Genomic DNA, 20036 nt, shown 5'->3' on the forward strand with positions numbered 1-20036 from the left:
TGTGTTTTTAGAAAGAAACCAACCAGTATACAAACCAAACACCAAACCCTGGTGAAAGACATGTGGATTAAAGCAGCGAGGGTACACACTTTAGTTGAACCACCCCCCAAGTCCCATTGGACACTGAAAGCAAGCTGTTAAAAGCTGTTAAAGGTCTTCTATTCTCCCAGAAACCCATCTTGAAATGCAACATTTCCAGAAAGGCAGGCTCGTGGTTGTGTGCAGCAGCACTTCCTTCCTTCCTTTGGTTACTTCTCATCATCACGCCCGTAGTTAATAGTCTGTATTGCCTGAGCTATGACCAGAGCCATTTCTCTGGTTCCAGCAGCAACCACTCTGCATGACATGAGATCAAGGGGTCCCCCTGAGAAAAAAAGGAAAGAAAGACATTGAAGCTGCCTGGTGTCACAATGAACATATTGTACAATCATGGTTGTGAAGCTAGACAGGACATGAGAGGCCACCTAGGACAGTTCCTGTATTTTGCAGATAAGGAAACCAGTGTTCAGGGAGGTTAAGAGCCTTTACCAAGGTCTCATTGGGAGGAAGTATCAGAGTTGGAGTTTGAACCAAGGGCTTCTGATTCGATCCAGAGATGCTAAAGCCAGGAACTCTTCCCTAATGGACTAATTTAGATGCTGATTTTTTTTTTTAAGTAGAAGGATTAAGTATTAAAGAGTAGGTATGTTCATCATTTTCTTTATATACAATAGAAAGGAAGTAAAAGTGTGCAGATAAACATGAAGGTAACCATGGTAGCAAATATTTAATAACTGACTCCCTGACACACTTTCAAGTTTAATCTGCATGATTAACATTTTCTCCATTGCTTTCTTAAGCCTAAACAATAAATCAAAATCAGTTATAGGATTTGCTGATTACTGAGGTGTAAATGCTCACACTGAAAACTTAACCATCTCACTCCAGCACGCCCCCAAAGCTAGCTTTGTCTTAGTATCTCACCTGGGATAAGGTTTTTTGGGGACAATGGGGCCAAAAATTCACAATTTTGAAGTTCAAGTTTTCACTCAGATAACATAGTATGAGAGAAAGAAGGATGACCATGTTTAAGTACAAAAAGTAAGTGACTAATGATAGGGACCTGATTATAGGCGTATACTATTCACCTGTTCACATAGTACAAACCTGGGCCTTTTTACCTCTTATCAATGTAGAGTCAGTGCACAGCCAATCTCACTATCCAGGATGGAGACTCTTCCCTATCTCTTCACCCCTACCCACCCTTAAGAAAAGTCTACTCATTCCTTGGTATTTATCCTAAACAGTGACTTGAGGGCATTTAGCTAACATTATTCTGATCTCATGGTCCATTTTGTTTGTACATGTAGCTGATCAAGCAGCTGAATCCTGAAGAAGTTACCAGAAGTGGTTATCTATATTGGGGCAGAGAAGAGCCAGAATGCACCGTGTAGGAGAGGGAGAAGTTTGTAGTCTTTTCTCAAAGGAGAAGGCCAGCCATAGGATACTCTAGATTTTAAGCATTTATGTGCCACATGTGAGATATATCAATGGATCTAGTTAAGACTGGTGTCCGGGGCAGCTAGGTGGCGCAGTGGATAGAGCACCGGCCCTGGAGTCAGGAGTACCTGGGTTCAAATCTGGCCTCAGATACCTAACACTTGCTAGCTGTGTGACCCTGGGCAAGTCACTTAACCCCAACTGCCTCACTAAAAAAAAAAAAAAGATTGGTGTCCAATGGAGGCACGTGATTGTTTATCTCGCTACTTGTATCTTTTCTCTGCTGTTTGTACTGTAGATGTTTTAATGGTATGCTGAAAATTCCTGGAAAGGTAACTACAGTTATCCCTTCCACATCTCAACTTTCCCCATTGCAGTTTCAATATATTGTGGGTCAGCATAAGAAATTACTGTAAATGGGAATCTGGTGGGGGTTGAGGGGGAGTTTTGCAGAAGCCACAGAAGACGCATGAAGGCTAGCAGATGATACAGAAAAAATTTAGAAACTAAAAATTGAATAAAATATATCTATGACCAAATACTGAACCCAAATCTTACAATAAGCTACTGTAAACACCCCATCAAAGAAAAAAAAAATTCAGACTTCTCTGATGTGAAAGGCCAACAAATTTTATGTAGATTTTTTCAGATTGAGGGGGCACCATGCTCCTTACGCTCACAGTGTGGAAGGAATAACTGTAGAGTAGTTGTGTGTGTGTGTGTGTGTGTGCGTACCCACGCATGTGTGCACATACATACACACATGCATATTTTCTTTCTTTTTTTCTTTTTTTTAGTGAGGCAATTGGGGTTAAGTGACTTGCCCAGGGTCACACAGCTAGTAAGTGTTAAGTGTCTGAGGCCGGATTTGAACTCAGGTACTCCTGACTCCAGGGCCGGTGCTCTATCCACTGCACCACCTAGCTGCCCCCACATATGCATATTTTAAGGGGGAGTGCTACTGATTTCCTTGGACACTGTGTGCCTATTGGGCACATTTGGTATATATCACGACCATGTCATAGGAGTGAATCTAGAATGACTCAGATTTGATTAAAAGCTTTGAGACTATTTCCTTAAGGGGATGCCTGATAAGGTCTCAGAAATGGTGCATTTTTATTTCCAGGGAGAAAATGGAAGAGGAGATCTTCTGCTGGCTAGAATCTGAATACAAACCTTGTAAGTAATGACTACATTCCTCATTGGTGGTGATGACCAGTAGCTTTTGCTGCTAACACTATTTGGTTTCACCTTGTGGGGAAACTACAAGAAAGGGCAGCATTAGAACCCACTTGCCTGGAATGGTACTTCAATCAGGGAAATGGAAAACACTCCATCTGGTACTACTTTACCTTGCTTACTTTCTCATCGATTGCTAGGTAACAAAGGTGGAACAAAACCAAAGAGGGGGACAGTCACTCACCTGAAGTGTCTATCACAATACCACCTGCTTCCCTAATTATGACAGTGGCAGCCGCTAAGTCCCAACAATGCAAGCCGAATTGATAATATGCATCTGCTGCACCAGAGGCTAGGTGGCACAAAGCCAAGGTAGAGCTTCCAATCACACGTACCCTGAATCATCATGAAAAGAGAGAAGAGATACAGAATTATTTCCAATTCTGGGAAACACACACACACACACACACAGAGGTATGGAAAAAACTCATCTGTAAATGGTAACAAGCTTCAAATTGAGTTTTTTTCCTCTTAACTAACTAGTCTATGTCCTGATTTCATTAGATGTCATCTGTTTTCCTGTAATGGGCACCCAATAATTAAGAATGAGTCATAATGTATCTATTAACAAGCCCTAGATTATGCCATGGCAGCAGTGTGGTGAAATGGTATGTGGTGCTGGGTCTGGAATCAAGAAGAACCAATTTCAGATCTTCCCAACTGCTACTATTGCTGACCTACTACTTTAGCTTATATTTGGTTTAGACATTTTTGTATAGGCTTTTATGTGTGCCTGGTGTCTTTCCCAATGGAATGTGAGCTCCTTGAGGGCAGGGACTGTTTCATTTTTGACTTCGTATGGTTTCTAGCACAGTACCTGGCACACTGTTGGTACTTAATAAATGCTTGCTGATTGAATGATTCCAAATCCTTCCTTTGGCACTTTTGAGCTGTGTAACCCAGTGGGAAAATTGCTTTACCTCTTTGAACCTATTTCTTCATCTGTGAAATGGAGCTAATAATATGCACAGTATCTATTTCACAGGTTACAAATGGGATGTTAAATGTAAAGTGCTTTGCAAACCTTTAAGTGCTACAAACATTCCAGCTACTATAATGAAAAATTTGGGGTTTGAAGGCAGAATGGCATCTGTGGAGAAGAACTCCCTCAGCCTTCAAACTAACTTTCTTAATTGGTCATTACGTTAAGGGTCTGATGTAATCTTAGGTCTAGCAATAAATCTTGTGATCACTGACAGTCATCTACTTTCACAAAACTAGGGAAACCTAGGCCAAAAAAGGAAGAGAAATCATCAAATGTGTCTTCCTTCTGACATCTGGCAGGATGTGGCCGATGTAATCTGTGACCTTTTGGATCTTCTGGAATACATCACTTATGCCCTAGTGCCTCCAGTAGCTTTAGCCTGGTCTGCATTATTCTGATACAGTCCTTTGTGGTTTTCCCAGTTGGAATTCCTGGGGACTTTAGCAAGATTGGATATCTGGTACTTTTCTGCTCCATCACAGGGCATTCTAGGAATTAAAAGTCAAGCCCCAGAATAGAAAACTCATACCCATGAGCTTTGGCATGGAGTAACTTCTCCATGTTACTGAAGAACAATTTCAGAGTATCAGGATCACGCTTTGGACCAATTTCTGTTAAAACCAAGGCCTTTGAAAGATCTGTAAAAAAACAAAAAAAGAAAAAAGAAAAGCACACGCAGATTTAGACAAGCTGATACAGAATAAAATGGGCAGATGTAGAGGTATAACATATATAATAATTACAACATAAAAGAAGTGGAACTGAGTGACTGAAAAAACCAATAATGATCCCACAGAGTAGAAAATGAAATCATACATTCCTCCTCTAGGTACAGGTGGGGGCTACAAGGTCAGAAGGATGCATGTATTGTCAGTTGTAGTTACCATATAAGGTTTTGTTGCTATTATTAATTATTTCAAGAGAGGTTTCAGTTCTGGAGTAGGAATGGGGCATATCCACAAATGAAAGTAATGAAAAAACAAATGACATCAATAAAACTCATTTTTTAAAAAATCCAATCAAATGATCAGAAAAAAACCATCCACAATCTTGACACTTTCTCCCAAGTGAAATGCCTTTTTTTAGAATTCCTCAAACTTAACCAGTGTATCAGAATTTTCAGTCTCTTATTCTTTGGAAGAATAAGCCTCATTCATTATAGAATGAGAAACACAGAACAAGGAACTCATTTTCACCTAGCATATGTGTGCTTAACTGTTTTCCTTAAGAACAGAGCTATAGGGAGGACAAATGAGATGAAAGAAAAAGCTGCCTTGTCAGTTCAGTTACTGCCTTCATTATTATTAATTATTTCAAATGGTGCTTTCTTTTTTTAGATTGCAAAGGGAACTGCTTCACTGTGCTCTTTTCTAGGGATAATAATAGCACCTACCCACCAGGGTGGTTGTGAGGATCAAGTGAGATAGTTGTGAAGTGCTTAGCACAGAACCTGATACAAAGTAAGTGCTATAAAATATTAACTTATTATTTCTTCTTATTATTATTTCATTTAATAAATAATGTGAAAAACCCTTGCAAACTTTGTCAGTGAACTAGAAAGTGACTGAACTTCCCACCTTCTGAAAACTCTGGACAAGTCAATTATCTTTTCAGGGCATTCATTTCCTCATGTGCCCAAATGAGAGGGCTGGAGAGGTGACCTTTAAAGCTACCTTGCTTCTAGCATTAAATCTATGCACCTTCTCCTAGATACCTTTTTTCCTCTTTATTTTCATGAACCTGTGGTATCTAGAAGGAAAAAAGACTCCAAAATAGCAATGCCTAAATGCTAGAACAAATCCTAAGTTGGACCTATGCTCACAATGAGGAAAGAACTATCCTCAAAGACTTTTTTCTATTTGCTTCAATCACACAGGTAGAAATGTTTCTTACAGGGGTAGCTAGGTGGCACAGTGGATAGAGCACAGGTCTTGGATTCAGGAGGACCTGAGTTCAAATCCGGCCTCGGACATTTGACACTTAACTAGCTGTGTGACCCTGGGCAAGTCACTTAACCCCAATTGCCTCACCAAAAAAAAAAAAAAAAAAAAAAGAAATGTTTCTTACAGAGAATGCAGCTTCCTTCCTTCCTGAAGAGTCACTTTTAAAAAATCAGGATCCTAATTTAAAAATATCTCAAGGCTGTTTATTCAATATAATGAGATTCAATAAATGCAAGGGACTGTTATTGAAGGTGTATATTCAAGATTTGTCCTTCAGAACAGGGAATGACTACAATTAGATTAAAGGCATCCACTCTCTTTAATAGAACTGACAGATGCCATCAAGGCTAGAGAGATGGATTAATGGAAGAGATTGTAGGTGGGTGGCACCTGAGACTCTGCTACGTTACATTTCTGTAGTGATCAAAAAGCAGTTTGTCCTTGGCTTTTCTCATACCTAAACCCAAAAGCAAGGGAATTTAGCACATACTACATGTCCCATCAGGCCTAAATGCTCAGGTACAATGTAGCCCAACCAGGTGTATACTTAGATTATAATAAAATAGACTTGCCGATCTATGATAAATGAATAAAATTATGCTAATTTAATGAACTCAGTTATATTCCAGCATTATAAAATAATTTAACAAGGAAACAGACTGAGCATAGGAAGATAGTCCCTCTCAAAATGTATCCCACCAGGGGATTTTGCTCCCTCTGGAATTTCAGGGACTTCCACTTTCTCACCTTCAAGCTCTTCTACAAAATGCTTGCTCAGGCACAGGATGCCAGCTGCCTTCAGGGGCTCTGAGTTATCCGATGCCAGACACACCCAGAATTTTTCTGGGATCCATAATCTGTAAAAATCCAGCACCAGGAAGCCTTGTAGCTGAATCTGCTTTTGCAACAACAGACAATGGAAAGGACTAATTCCAGGTGCTGATGGTAATCTCTCAATGCTCCATCTAGATAAAATCTCAGTTAATTTATAGACACCTCACCCTGCACTCACATGGCATGAAGCTGTGTTGGTGTTTTCTTAGAAAAAGGCCTCCTTTCAAATTACATTTCTCTTTCCTGTGGTTCAGTTCGTGGTGGTTTTTCTCCCCCTTAAGGGCATGGTACCAAGCCCATCTTTCAGTAATGCTTTTAGCCAGAGGCTTGTATGCCATCTAGACCCATTTCTCAAACTATTCTAAATGATCTTTAACCCACAAATCTTAGTTCATGGTTGCCAGGTATCACTTTAGCCACAGAGTTAGGGTAGTGACCCTATGAGAATGATTGAGGGGAATGTGGGGAAAGAGAGGGATTGGTCTTGAAAACCCATCTGGGAGAGCAACCGAACACCAGGGTTATGCCAGGACAGGTGCGATGCTTGGTAGAAATATCATGCTTCTACAAATGCGCACTCTCCAAATTACACCCAATTTGCAAAAGTCCCACACATTAGTGCATCTGGAAGTACATGGCCTTCTTCTTCCTCTACTCAACTGAGAGAGAGAACCCTTAGTATCTTTCCCAACCACTTCTAAATCTCTTCTGATAACAACCAAGATGCCTGGGGCATACAACACTACCTGGTGGCACCCCTACCCCCTAGCACACTGTTTCCTTTTCCCTGAGGGAAATTTGCATTTGCCATGATCCTTCCTTTTCCTCTATAATGATTTACAGCTTAGTGAATTCTTCCTCAGCAGTCAGGCTGCCCCTCAGTCTCTCTCTCTCTCTTTCAGATGCACATACCCCTCCTTTTCCCCTTTTCTTTCTCCATCCCTTTAAACTCTAAGTTATATCAGGAATACCTACTCATCTCTAACCCATCTTTCTTCATTCTATTTGGATCCCAAGATTAACCTAAGCTAAGTGTATCAGTACTGTTAGTGATATAACTTCATCAGAGAAAAATCAAGTCACATATTTTAAAGTTAAATTGGATATAATACAGGGTGTCCCCAAAGTCTTAATGCAGTTTTAAGCTATTAAAAAGCATTAATATAAAATACTAGACTCTCAGAGCTAGAAGGGATCACAGAGGTCACCTAGTCTAATCTGTACCTGAGCAGAAATTTTCTATGACATCTCTAATAAATAAATAAGTCATCCAACCTAAATAAACAAACAAACAAATAAATATATAGTCATCCAAATTCTTGAAAGTCTCCAAAGTTGGCAGCCAATTCCACTTTTTTTTTAGTGAGGCAACTGGGGTTAAGTGACTTGCCCAAGGTCACACAGCTAGTAACTGTTAAGTGTCTGAGGCCGGATTTGAACTCAGGTGCTCCTGACTCCAGGGCTGGTGCTCTATCCACTGCACCTCCTAGCTGCCCCCATACATAGATTTTTTTTTCTTTTTTTTTTAGTGAGGCAATTGGGGTCAAGTGACTTGCCCAGGGTCACACAGCTAGTAAGAGTTAAGTGTCTGAGGCCAGATTTGAACTCAGGTCCTCCTGACTCCTGGGCCGGTGCTCTATCCACTGGGCCACCTAGCTGCCCCCAATTCCACTTTTAAACACTTCTGATTATTATGAAGTTTATTTTTTTTAACAGATCTCCTTGGATTTTGCCTCTCTATGATATCTATCTCTTGCTCCAAGTCTAATTCTTACTCTTTGTGACAAATAAATAACTAATCTCATACCTTAAATGAGGAAATCCTGAATTCAAATTTAGTTTCAGATACCTACTAGCTCTATGACCCTGGGTAGATTATGGAAATCACCATCTGCCTCAGTTTCCTCAGCTGTAAAAAGAAGATAATTATAGCACCTACCTCTCAGGATTGTTGGGAGGATCAAAAGAAATAATATTTGTAAAGAGCTTAGCATAGTGCCCAGCAAATGCTTGTTCCCTCTTTTGTCCCTTCATACCTCTTCCAATTCAATTAAACAAATATTCAATTAAGCAACTATTGCATACAAGATAGTACACTTAGTGCTGGGGATACGATAGAACTCAAATCCAAATATAAAGGTATTTATAATCAAATGGGGAGGAACATTATTATATATGATTTATGGGAGAGTGAGATCAGTGTAAAGAAGTATAAGCAGGGGCAACTAGGTGGTGCAGTGGATAAAGCCCAAGCCTTGGATTCAGGAGGACCCGAGTTCAAATTTGACCTCAGACACTTGACACTTACTAGCTGTGTGACCCTGGGCAAGTCACTTAACCCTCATTGCCCCAGGGGAAAAAAAGAAGTATAAGCAAAGCAGCATAAGACGTTTGAAGGAAAGATCTCTAATGTCTGGGTGTGGGGAACAGCAAGGGTATCCAGAGGACTTTGGAGAAGTGGCTATATCAGCTGAGTTGGGCCTCCAAGGAAAGGAAGAGAGAAGGAAGGTAGGACAAAACCTTGGAAAGCACCAACATTTGGGGGTCGATGGGTTGATGAGGTGGGGAGGAGGAACAAGAGGAGGAGGTGAATTGAGGGAGGGAGAGAAGAATAAGAGGGAGACAGATAGGGGAACAGGGGGAGTAGGTGGAGTGGTGAAAGGAGAACCAGCCAATGTCATGGGGAATAAAGGAGGATAGGATATGAAGAAGGGGATGCCTGCAATTGCTCCTAGGGATTGAGGGCTAGGACAAGAGAGGGGCTGGGTTTTAAACACAGTTTAGAGCAGCTACAGCAGAGCAGCTTAGTTATGGTATGTGATTGTGATGGAATGCTACTGTGTTATAAGAAATGATGAGCTCAATGATTTTAGAGAAACATACATCTATCTCTTTGGGATGTAATTGGGAAAACATTTCTTGCAATGTACCCCAAACCTGCATAACTGAAACATCTGGCAAGATCATCCAAGATAAGGGATCATCACATTTCCCCAAATATATACATTTAAATGAAGAGAAAGAAATTAGAGAATAATTCCTAAAGTGTTTTCTGTGAAGAAAGAATAAAGAAAAACATGAATAGACTTGCATGAAATGATGAAGAACAAAATGAGCAGAACCAAGAGAACATTGTATACAGTAACAGCAATATTGTTTTAAGAACAACTTTAAGTGAAAGTTATTTTGACTATTATAAATACCCAAATTAACTATAAAGGACATGTGAAGAAAAACAATGTCTGCATCTTTACTTTCTATAGTGTTAATTGCCTCTTTCCCCTTTATTAAGAAATAGAGATTAGACAGAGTAGGGATGTCCTTGAGCCAGTGAGCATTACATCTCAGAAATAGACAAACACTATAAATTGCAGTTTGATTTTTTGATTTATTGATTGTCTAGACTTAAGAAAGTGATGAAATATTAATAATGCAAGCTAAACTTTAAAATTTTTCCTGATCACTTTTTTTTGATGAGCTGGTTGTTAAACATTTACCAGTACACCACTTGGATAGGACATTCCAGATCTTGGGTCCAGAAGGAAGTTATGAGAGGCAGGAAAGATGAAAAAGACAAACTTTCCCCTTCTCCCTCCAGTAGAGAAGGATGCTTGCAGAGTTATTCTTGGAAATGGAGATCAAAAACTTTCCTTTCTTTCCCAACCAGACTTACATAGCCAAGTGGTATGATCGAAGAGAAAGCTTCCTGGCAAAAATTTCTCCTAATATTACATAAAATACTATACATTTTCCATCAGAGACATCTATTAAGAGAAGAGGATCAGCGATTCATCCTTTAGTGTGAATTAGTTCAATAATTTTGTTTCACTGACATCTAGCTGAGAAGCCTGAGGGAACAGGAGTTTAAATGTGGTTTGAGCAAAGGGGAAAGGCAAGAATAAAAGATACACCTGCTGCATAGAGAATACAAGAGATGTCAGATCTGTGGAGCTGGCTGTAGTGAATGCTTTTGGCCAACCAGAAGACTAGACAACAGGCATGAGAGTCTTGGGTGTCTGGGGGCAGAGAAAAGATGATATGAAATAGAGGAGGTTAGTGAATCATTCAACCAGTATTTATTAAGTCCCTACACAGTGCTAAGTTCTGGCGATTTCAAGAGAGACAAAATCAGTTCCTGCTCTTGAGAAGCTCACAGTCTAGTGGGTGAGACAACATGCAGACAACTACATACAAACAAGATAGATGCAGGATAAATAAGGAGTAATGTCAGAAGGAAGGTCCTAAGATGAAAGAAAGAGGACTGGGAAAGTTTTCTTGTGGAAGGTAAGATTTGAAGGAAGCCAAGAGGTTGGAGGTATGAGGAGGGGAAGTGTTCCAGGCATGGGCAAGAGCTAGTGAAAACACCTGGAGTCAGGACATGGAGTCCTGTGTGTAAGGAACAGCAAAGACGTAGACTGGAAATGTAGGAAGGGGCCAGGGCCACAGAAAACAGCATGGGAAGGAATGAAGGGAAGGAATAGGCCCCTAAGGAGACTATAAATCATATCCCAGGGTAGTATAGGAAAGAGAGGGAGTAGTGCTAGAAGTTGGCACAAGAGGTAGGAAATTCTTCCCTGCAGAGGATGATAATTACCCACAAGCATTTACTCACAAAATTCAGCAGTGGTAGGCTGCTGGTGACTTAAAGAAAACTGAGTACAACAGGAAGTCTGTGTGCCAAAGAGATTGGGTATTTGCATTTGCCTTAATGTACTTATGTGGCTGCAGCAGAAGGGAAGTTTCTGGATCCCCACCCTCAAAACATCAGACTAGGGGGTCAGTTGGAGCAACCCAACACCTTTCTTGGGAAGGTGGTCCTGGAGGTGCCAGTAGGCATTTCTGTCCGGGGCTGCAGGATTAGGAAAACAACAGGACTGGAGAAATAATGACCTCCTGCTTCCTCAGATGATAAGGGAATAAGCATTTATAGAGTACCTACTATGTGCCAGACACTGTGCTAAATATTTTACAAATGCTACCTCATTTGATCCTCATAAGGCACTATTATGAGTTCCATTTTACATCTGAGGAAACTGAGGTAGACAAGAGATTAAATGGCTTGCCCAGTGTCACACAGTTATTAAATGTCTGAAGCTGAATTTGAACTCAGGTCTTCCTGACCCCATGTCCAATGCTACATCCACCATATTAAAAACCACGATAAGGGCCTTTGTCCTCTGGCCTCAGGTAAGGAGGTGGGAAAGAGAACACTGATGAGGAAGTCAGAAAGAGAATCTAAAAAGCAAGTGGGAGTAGGGTGTGGAAATGGAAATGTTGAAACTGAGAGTGTTTATTTCTATGTGTAATGGCCTTAACCAGGGGAAGGCCCAGCCCCACCTTGAGCAGAGTTTTTCCCCTGAGTTCCTTCTGGGATCACATCTGTCTTGGTTTTTTCCAGGGTGCCATGTGAGTGGGATCAGGGCTAAAAGACTTGGTGCTTCGGGATGATACATAGAACCCTGGATAGTTCTTTGGTCCCTGATAAGGGCAGCTAGTGGAGGTAGCTTCTTCATAATTGGCCACTAAGATAGGAAGAGCCACCCACATACTGGATATTAAAGGGAGTGACTCCATCCTCTTGACCTTTCTCTCTTCCTATCTGCAGAGCATGTCGGGACTCTTCAAGTCTCTCCCTGGAGGTGGTAGGAACCTTCCCAAACCCTAGCAGGAATGACAAATGGATCACACAACATGGCAGTTAGCCTATTTATTGGTGTAGGTGAGGCTGGATCTCCCAGTCCTAATTGACTCTTCTGCCTTGTACTTCTTTCCTGAGCACAGAGGATTGAGCAAAAACCCTACGGCAGCCACGTCTAGCCTAAATTTGAGAGGGTGGGGACACAATTGTCAGAATCAGGAGGTTCCAAAGAATGTTTCATGTTTTGAAGTTTCAGTCATTCCCCTCCCAAAGAGTAACAGTAGTTTATGTTACTCTTTCTTAGTTTTGCTAACGTGAGCTTGAGAGTTTATTGTGCTTTTAGCATTTCTTATATCTTATACCTGATTGATAGTAATTTTATACCCAAGCACCTTTCTTGTCCCTTTTTGGAGATCTACTTGATCCAAACCTAAGCTTTAAGTGACTCTCTCCAGAGTTTTGCGATGGGGAACACAAGGAACCAGAAAGTAGAAGAAAGAGAACCTAACCTCTCTCTTTGGAGACTAGGCTTCCTTGGACTAAACATGGCCATGTCCCCAGGTCCAGAATGAGGGAGCCTCTGGAAAAAGAGAGGATGAGTGTCCCAGCCTTCCTGGGCCATAACAATGCTTCTGTGTGTTTTTACACATGTTCTTAGTACTTTGAGGTTCCTAAAAATAATCTCTTCTTTCAAGTAAGTAGATTTAATTCAGCAAGCATTTGTTAATAGTTTGCTTTGCACTAGGTACTACAGAGTGAAGAACATACAAATATAAAGGTGGAGTCAGAACCGTCCCACTCCATTTTAGCCTTAATTCCTTATATAGGTGAAAACATGTCTCAATCCATCACAAATAGGACTTAGACTAACTGCTAAAAGACCTCTGATCATGTTTAAAAAGGCCATGTTTCAGGATCGTCTATAAGTTGTCAAAGGAGTAGAGAAGGGAGAAAATTCCAGAAAGTAAATTCTAACTTAACCCCTTGAAAAGGAATCCCCTCAGAGGGAAAAAAGAGACTGCAGTTTTGTCCTCCATCACTCCTTCCATCATTACTCCATTTTTTTGTTTGTTTGTTTTGTTTTGTTTTGTTTCGTTTTTTGCGGGGCAATGAGGGTTAAGTGACTTGCCCAGGGTCACACAGCTAGTAAGTGTCAAGTGTTTGAGGCCGGATTTGAACTCAGGTCCTCCTGAATCCAGGGCCAGTGCTCTATCCACTGCACCACCTAGCTGCTCCTCCATCATTACTCCTTAGAGGAGGTTTATCCTGCTTCAAAGAGTATTGAAGATATTGGTCATTCCATCTCCTCATCAATGTTCTAAATTGCATGCCCAGATCAGCTGTCAGTAATGTCTACATCATTGGGAGCCAAGGACAGATTGGACTCATGGCTCTAGAAAGAACTCTGTAAAAAGACTACATCATATCCGGGACGATAATTTGAGCAATCCATGAATGTGAGAACACAACTTCTAGCAACCAGGACTTGTGACCCTTTTGTCACATGTGTGCTTTAAACTTGAGTTAATTTCCCCCTGGATTTTTTTTTTGGGGGGGGTGAGGCAATTGGGATTAAGTGACTTGCCCAGGGTCACACAGCCAGTAAGTGTTAAGTGTCTGAGGCTGGATTTGAACTCAGGTACTCCTGACTCCAGGGCCGGTGCTCTATCTACTGTGCCATCTAGCTGCCCATCCCCCTGGATTTTGTATATTTTGGGGGGAGAGTATCCCCCCAATTTTTTTGGGGGGGCGCGATGTTTTGTACTAGCTGTTCTTACTATACAACCTTGGTAAATATCTTTCAAAAAGCTTCTTAATGCTGGCTGACTAAACGTTTGTCAACTGATAACCTTGGGCCTTTAAGTGGAAGCATAAGAGTGGGGGCTTAGGCCAATAGCATTAGATAAAGTCAACCCTAACCCTTCAGGGGTACCCCTAGAATATGGAGAGAGAATGGGGGGAGGGAGGAGAAGAGGGAGGAGAGGGAGATGTTAGCCTAGGTCTGGGAACCTGACTCAATAGTTATAGTATGAGCTGGTAATGAACATCTCAGAGCTTATATAGACTACATGAAGAGGGGCAGCTAGGTGGCGCAGTGGATAAAGCACCGGCTCTGGATTCAGGAGGACCTGAGTTCAAATTTCACCTCAGACACTTGACATTTACTAGCTGTGTGACCCTGGGCAAGTCACTTAACCCTCATTGCCCTGTGCCCCCCCACAATAGATTACATAAAGAGGAGAAAAAAAGTAAAAAAACCCCAAACCCCTAAATGGTTCAATGCTTTAAGTTTGCCTAATCTTACCTATGTATTTTGCATAAAAACATCTTAATCACAGAAAAAAACCCCCACACAAACTAAGCATCTGACTAGTCCTTGCCTAAATTACCACAATTGTTCTGATTAAGAGCAGTTGTTGGAGAAGCTAGGTGGTGCAGTGGATAGAGCACCGGCCCTGGATTCAGGAGGACCTGAGTTCAAATCTGGCTTCAGACACTTAAAACTTACTAGCTGTGTGATCCTAGGCAAGTCACTTAACTCCAATTGCCTCACCAAAAAAAAAAAAAAAAAGAGCAACTGTCACTAATAAATTATTATTTTAGACATCTGTCAGTGACATCCCTACTGAGGTGGTGATTTAAACAAAGTCTGACTTCTGCTCACCAGCACTAATAACTGAATTAGTATTGGTGAGTAGATTTTTATTTAGTCCTGAAGATGAGAGGTTATGAGCTCAAAGTAGATTGAACCAAGCAACTGTTGGAGAGAAAAAGCATATTGGTGAAGTTAGGTAGGTGGTTCAGTGGAGAACTGGGCCTAAGGTCAGAAAGACATGAGTTCAAATTCAGCCTCAGATATTTATTAGTTCTATGACTGAACAAGTCACTTAACCTCTGGCTGTTTCAGCTTCCTTAACTGTAAAATGAAAATCATAATAATACAATGAGATAATATTTGTAAAGTGCTTATGCCTGACACATAGTAGGTGCTTAATAAATGCTTATTCTCCCCAAATAGTGTACTATTGTTAGAATGGTAAATTGGTTTAACTATTCTGGAAAGAAAACCTTGGAACTATACCTAAGACTTTACTAAATTGTATATACTATTTGGCTTAGTATTATGATTAAGCACATAGCCCGAGGAAATTAGGGACTGAGAAAAGAATTTATAATTGTACAGGCATATTTATAACAGTGCTTTCTGATGTGGCAAAGAACTGGCAACAAAATTGATACCTGCCCACCAAGAAATGGCTAAACAAACTGTGACAATTTTATATGGCATAAGAAATGAGGAACGTGACACATTTAGAGAAATATGGAAAGATTTGTATGAACTAATGGAAAGGAAAGTGAGCAGAACCAGGAGAACCAATAACAAGAAAATCTAAATAATAAAAGCAGAAACCACTCTGAAAGACTTCAGAATATAGATCAAATGAGATAATATTTGTAAACCACTTGGCACAGTTGCTGGCACATAGACAGTGCTTAATGAATAAGTTGTTCCTTCCCACCCCTACCTAAACCAGCCAGTCAACAATCCTGATTTCATGAAATATAGCATGTATCTCTTGATAGTGAGGTGACAGCTTAGAGGCCTAGAAATAAGTATGGATTCTCAGATGTGGCCAATGTTTTGATTTGTTTCAACTAGATTTATTTGTTATAGGAGTAGGCTTCTAAATGGAGGAGAGGATAGGAAAGTCAGAAAGAAATCAAAGTAAGGTGAACTTATGTAAAGCTGTTTGGCAAGATTCTATTATAGGGGCAACTAGGTGACATTAAAAATGTTGATTCTCAGGGCAGCTAGGTGGCACAGTGGATAAAGCACTGGCCCTGGATTCAGGAGGACCTGAGTTCAAATCCAGCCTTAGACACTTGACACTTACTAGCTGTGTGACCCTGGGCAAGTCACTTAACCCTCATTGCCGCACAAAAACAAAAAACAAAAGATTCTATTCTAAAACACAGAAATAGCTTGGTCATCACCTTGTTAGAGACGCACCAGTTCAAAAAAGAACTGAACCATGTAGCCAAAGCAGACATTTCAGTCAGTGTAATGAAGTCTGTTTTCTATGAGAGGTGTCAAATTAAGCATGTTGCTTTCCTATTTCCTCAATCAAAATGCAAACTCAATGAACAAAGAGCTCAGACCAACCTGTCTCTCTGGATACTCGAAGCCTTTGTTCATTACAAAAGGCCCCTTGACCCCTTCTGCCAGTGTATAATCGTTCTTCAGTGCAGTGGTAAATCACTCCAAATTCAAGCTGTAATATTTTTAAAAGAAAAAAAGAAAGGTTAGTAAAATTATCTCAGCAGAACAAGTGAGAAATGAATAATACAGTCAAAATTATGAGCCGACTTTCCTAAACTTCAGTAGGGACTCAAAAAATAAAGGAAAGTCATGGAGACAACAAACTTCTGGTATTCTCAAAAAGCATAAAGTTCACATTTAAGATGCTCTGTAAAACCAAAATGAGACCAATTCTAGTCCAATCATCTACTAGGCTCTGAGTTCCTTGAGAGCAGAGCTTATCTTTTGCCTTTTTTTGTACCTCCCCACTCCCACCCAGTGCTTAGCACAGTGTCTGACACATAGTAGGCACTTAATGTTTACTGACCATTGACTGCCCAAATAACTAATAATTGGTAAATAAATTTCTTTCCAGGTTTTCATTCTTCAGAAAGGTCTCAATTTTTTTTTCTGTTAAAAAGAAAGTTGCTGAGTAGATGCCCTTAGAATTGCTGAAGTGTGAAGAATGTACCCCTATCGCCAACCATAACATAGAAAATGTTATTGAAATGTCAACGATGAAAGTCACAAAAGTACAAAGATAGCCTTATGAAGGTGTTTGGGAGGGAAGGGGGAGTGAGAAGCAAGGAGAAATGTCTCATCCAGTCAAAGGGCTAAAAATCAAGTCACAAGAAAAACCTGCTAATAACCAGAAAAGAAATAGAAAATAATGGCATTGTTTTATGTCAACATGCTTTGGATACATTTCTCCCTTTGTTTCCAAGGTAGAGGGCAATGGTGAGGCAGGTGAAAGGGAAGGCAGGAAAAGGTTTTTCCACACCCTAAAAGCAAATATGGAAATGTGTAAGTCTAACACCTGGTGAGAGGCCAACAAACCTCAGAAGCCCTTCTGGCTTTTTGCCCAGTTTGGAACAAGTCCATACTAGAACAAACACTTATTCTGTCCAAGTTTTGGTCTGGATACGGCAAGGGAGTCACTTTCATTCTACAGGTTGTATCCATGGTGTTCCATCTAAGTAGGTCTGACCTGACCCCAGGAGGCTAAATATAAGATAACTCTTAATCTTATACCAAGCAGACTCACGTACACAGATTAATCCTAGAATTGATTTGGCTTCTTGGGAAACCTTTGCACTTAGCTCTAATTCCAAGGTTCTCTGGGTCGGTGGGGATGGCCTGGTCATGTTCTGGAGTTTAAACCTGAATCAGATATGCCTTTATGGGTTGAGAGGACAAAGGAAAGTTTGCTGAAGCACCTCAGCACTTTAGAAGCCTTGATGTGGGACTTCTTGTGGAAATTTATAACAAATGCTTTCAAAAAAATCACTCAGAATATTAAGAAGGTATCATTTCAGCTGTAAGAAACAAATATAGCCAGCTTGCAAAACTTTCAAGCTTGGGGTATTTTCACTGTTCCTTCTTGTTGTTGAGTCATTTTCCAGGCATGTCTGACTTTTCTTGACCCCATTAGGAGTTTTTTTGGCAGAGATACTAGAGTGATTTGTCATTTCCATCTCCAGTTCATTTTACAGATGAAGAAACTGAGGCAAACAGGGTTAAATGACTTGCACAGGGTCACACAGCTAGTGTCTGAGGGTATATTTGAACTTAGGTTTTCCTGACTCCACTATCCTCTGTGCCACCATAGCTGCCCACAATGCTTCCACTTTAGGGCTATTAAATCCCTTTTTTAGATGAGGCCTAAATAAATCTATCTTTCTCTGACTGCCAACCATTGCTTTTCATTCCACTCTCTAAAGCAAAGATCAAGTGTAATCTTTCTTTCACGTGTCTTAGAAATAACTGTTCTTTCAGTACACTAGAGAGTTGTTTAGGTCTATATTATTTAGTCTACAGAAGTCTGAAATCTTTCTTCAAATTACCATTTTTGATTATAATTTTTATTGCATTGTGGTTAGTAAAGAATCTACTTTTCTACAACTATTCATGTTTTTAAAAATAACCTTGTATATGGTTGATTTTTGTAAAAGGACTATGCAAAATATAGCCAAAGTAGAAAATGTATGTACTTTATATTTCCCATTCAGAAATTATCAAAAGTCTATGACATGTAACTTTAAAAAAATTTTATTTAGATATTTAATTTCTTTATTATTTCTTTTTGTTATATTCATCTAAATCTGAAAGGGGCATATTAGCACTCCCTACAATTAGTTGTTTTATTGCATATTTCTCCCTATAGTTCAATCAGCTTTTCCTTTAGATATTTAGATGCTAAACCATTTTGTGCACATATATTCAGTATTGATATAATTTAATTAATCTTTTGTGCTTTTAAAAATAATGTAATTGGCCTGCCTATCTCTCTCTCTCTCTTTTTTTTTTTTTTGGTGAGGCAATTGGGGTTAAGTGACTTGCCAAGCTAGTAAGTGTCAAGTGTCTGAGGCTGGATTTGAACTCAGGTACTCCTGACTCCAGGGCCAGTGCTCTACCCACTGTGCCACCTAGCTGCCCCTCCCCCCCGCATATCTCTTTTAATCATGTCTATTTTTATTGTTGCCTTACCTGAGAATATAGTTACCACTTTTTTGGGGGGGGGGCGGGAGGGTTTACATGAGGCATAATAGATTCTACTCCAACCCCTCATCTCAATTCTATATGAATTTGTATGTTTCAGGTGTATTTTTGCAAATATATTATTGTATTCTTCTTTCTAAGCCATTCTGCTACATTCTTCCATTTTATGGGTGAATTCATACAATTTATATTCAGGAGTATGATTATTATGTGTTTTTCCTTTCATAATATATATACTATTATAATTTTTTTTCTATTTACTTTACTTCTTCTGCTAGGCCTCTATATCTTAAGCTATCTTTTCAATCAATGAAAATCTACCTTCTTCTCCCCACCCATCAAGACAGAAAGAAAAACAAAACAGCTATAGTCAAGGGGGAAAAATTCCCTCATTGTCCATGTTAAAAAAAGCCTCAATCTGCATCCTGAGTCCATCACCTCTTTGACAGGAAATAAGTACCATACTTAATCATGAGTCCTCTGAAATTGTGGTGGGTCATTACATTGATCAGAGTTAAAAAGTCAGAGTTCAAAGTTATTTGCCTTTGCAATAATGTAATAAATTTTTCTCCTGGTTCTCCTCCCATAACTGAATTAATTTATGCAAGTCTTCTGAGGTTTCTCTGAAACCATCTTCTCCATAATTTCTTATACCATAATGGTATTCTGCTATATTTATATAGTATGCTTCTTCAGCCATTTCCCAATTAATGGGTATCTCTTTAGTTTCTAATTCTATTTGATCATAAAAAGAGCTGCTGGGGGCAGCTGGGTGTTGAAGTAGATAAAGCACCAGCCCTGGATTCAGGAGGATCTGAGTTCAAATCCAGCCTCAGACACTTGACACTTACTAGCTGTGTGACCCTGGGCAAGTCACTTAACCCTCATTGCCCAGCAAAAAACAAAACAAAAACAAACAAAAAAGAGCTGCTATAAATATATTTATAGATGTGGTTCCTTTTCCTATTTCTTTGATCTTTTGGGGATATAGATCAGGTAGTAACATTTCTGAGTATGTACAGTTTTGATCACTTTTTGGGGCATAGTTCTAAATTGCTTTTCAGAATATCTGTACCAGTTCATAGTTCTACGAAAAGTGCATTAACATACTTGTTTTTA

General features: G+C 39.9%; 1 protein-coding gene across 1 annotated transcript in view; it reads right to left on the reverse strand.

Moving 5' to 3' along the window:
* Window positions 1–243: 243 nt before the first annotated feature.
* IMPA2 (inositol monophosphatase 2) overlaps window positions 244–20036 on the reverse strand; it is an 88742-nt gene continuing 68949 nt past the window's right edge. The window contains exons 5-8 of the mRNA XM_043999281.1: window positions 16284–16392; window positions 4233–4341; window positions 2903–3054; window positions 244–364 (exon numbers count right to left, since the gene is read on the reverse strand). Of these exons, the coding sequence (XP_043855216.1) occupies window positions 249–364; window positions 2903–3054; window positions 4233–4341; window positions 16284–16392 (486 nt within the window). The 3' untranslated portion in view covers window positions 244–248. The remainder of the gene's footprint in view (window positions 365–2902; window positions 3055–4232; window positions 4342–16283; window positions 16393–20036) is intronic.

This window comes from Dromiciops gliroides, chromosome 1, assembly GCF_019393635.1.
Source record: "Dromiciops gliroides isolate mDroGli1 chromosome 1, mDroGli1.pri, whole genome shotgun sequence".
NCBI classification, from domain to species: domain Eukaryota; kingdom Metazoa; phylum Chordata; class Mammalia; order Microbiotheria; family Microbiotheriidae; genus Dromiciops; species Dromiciops gliroides.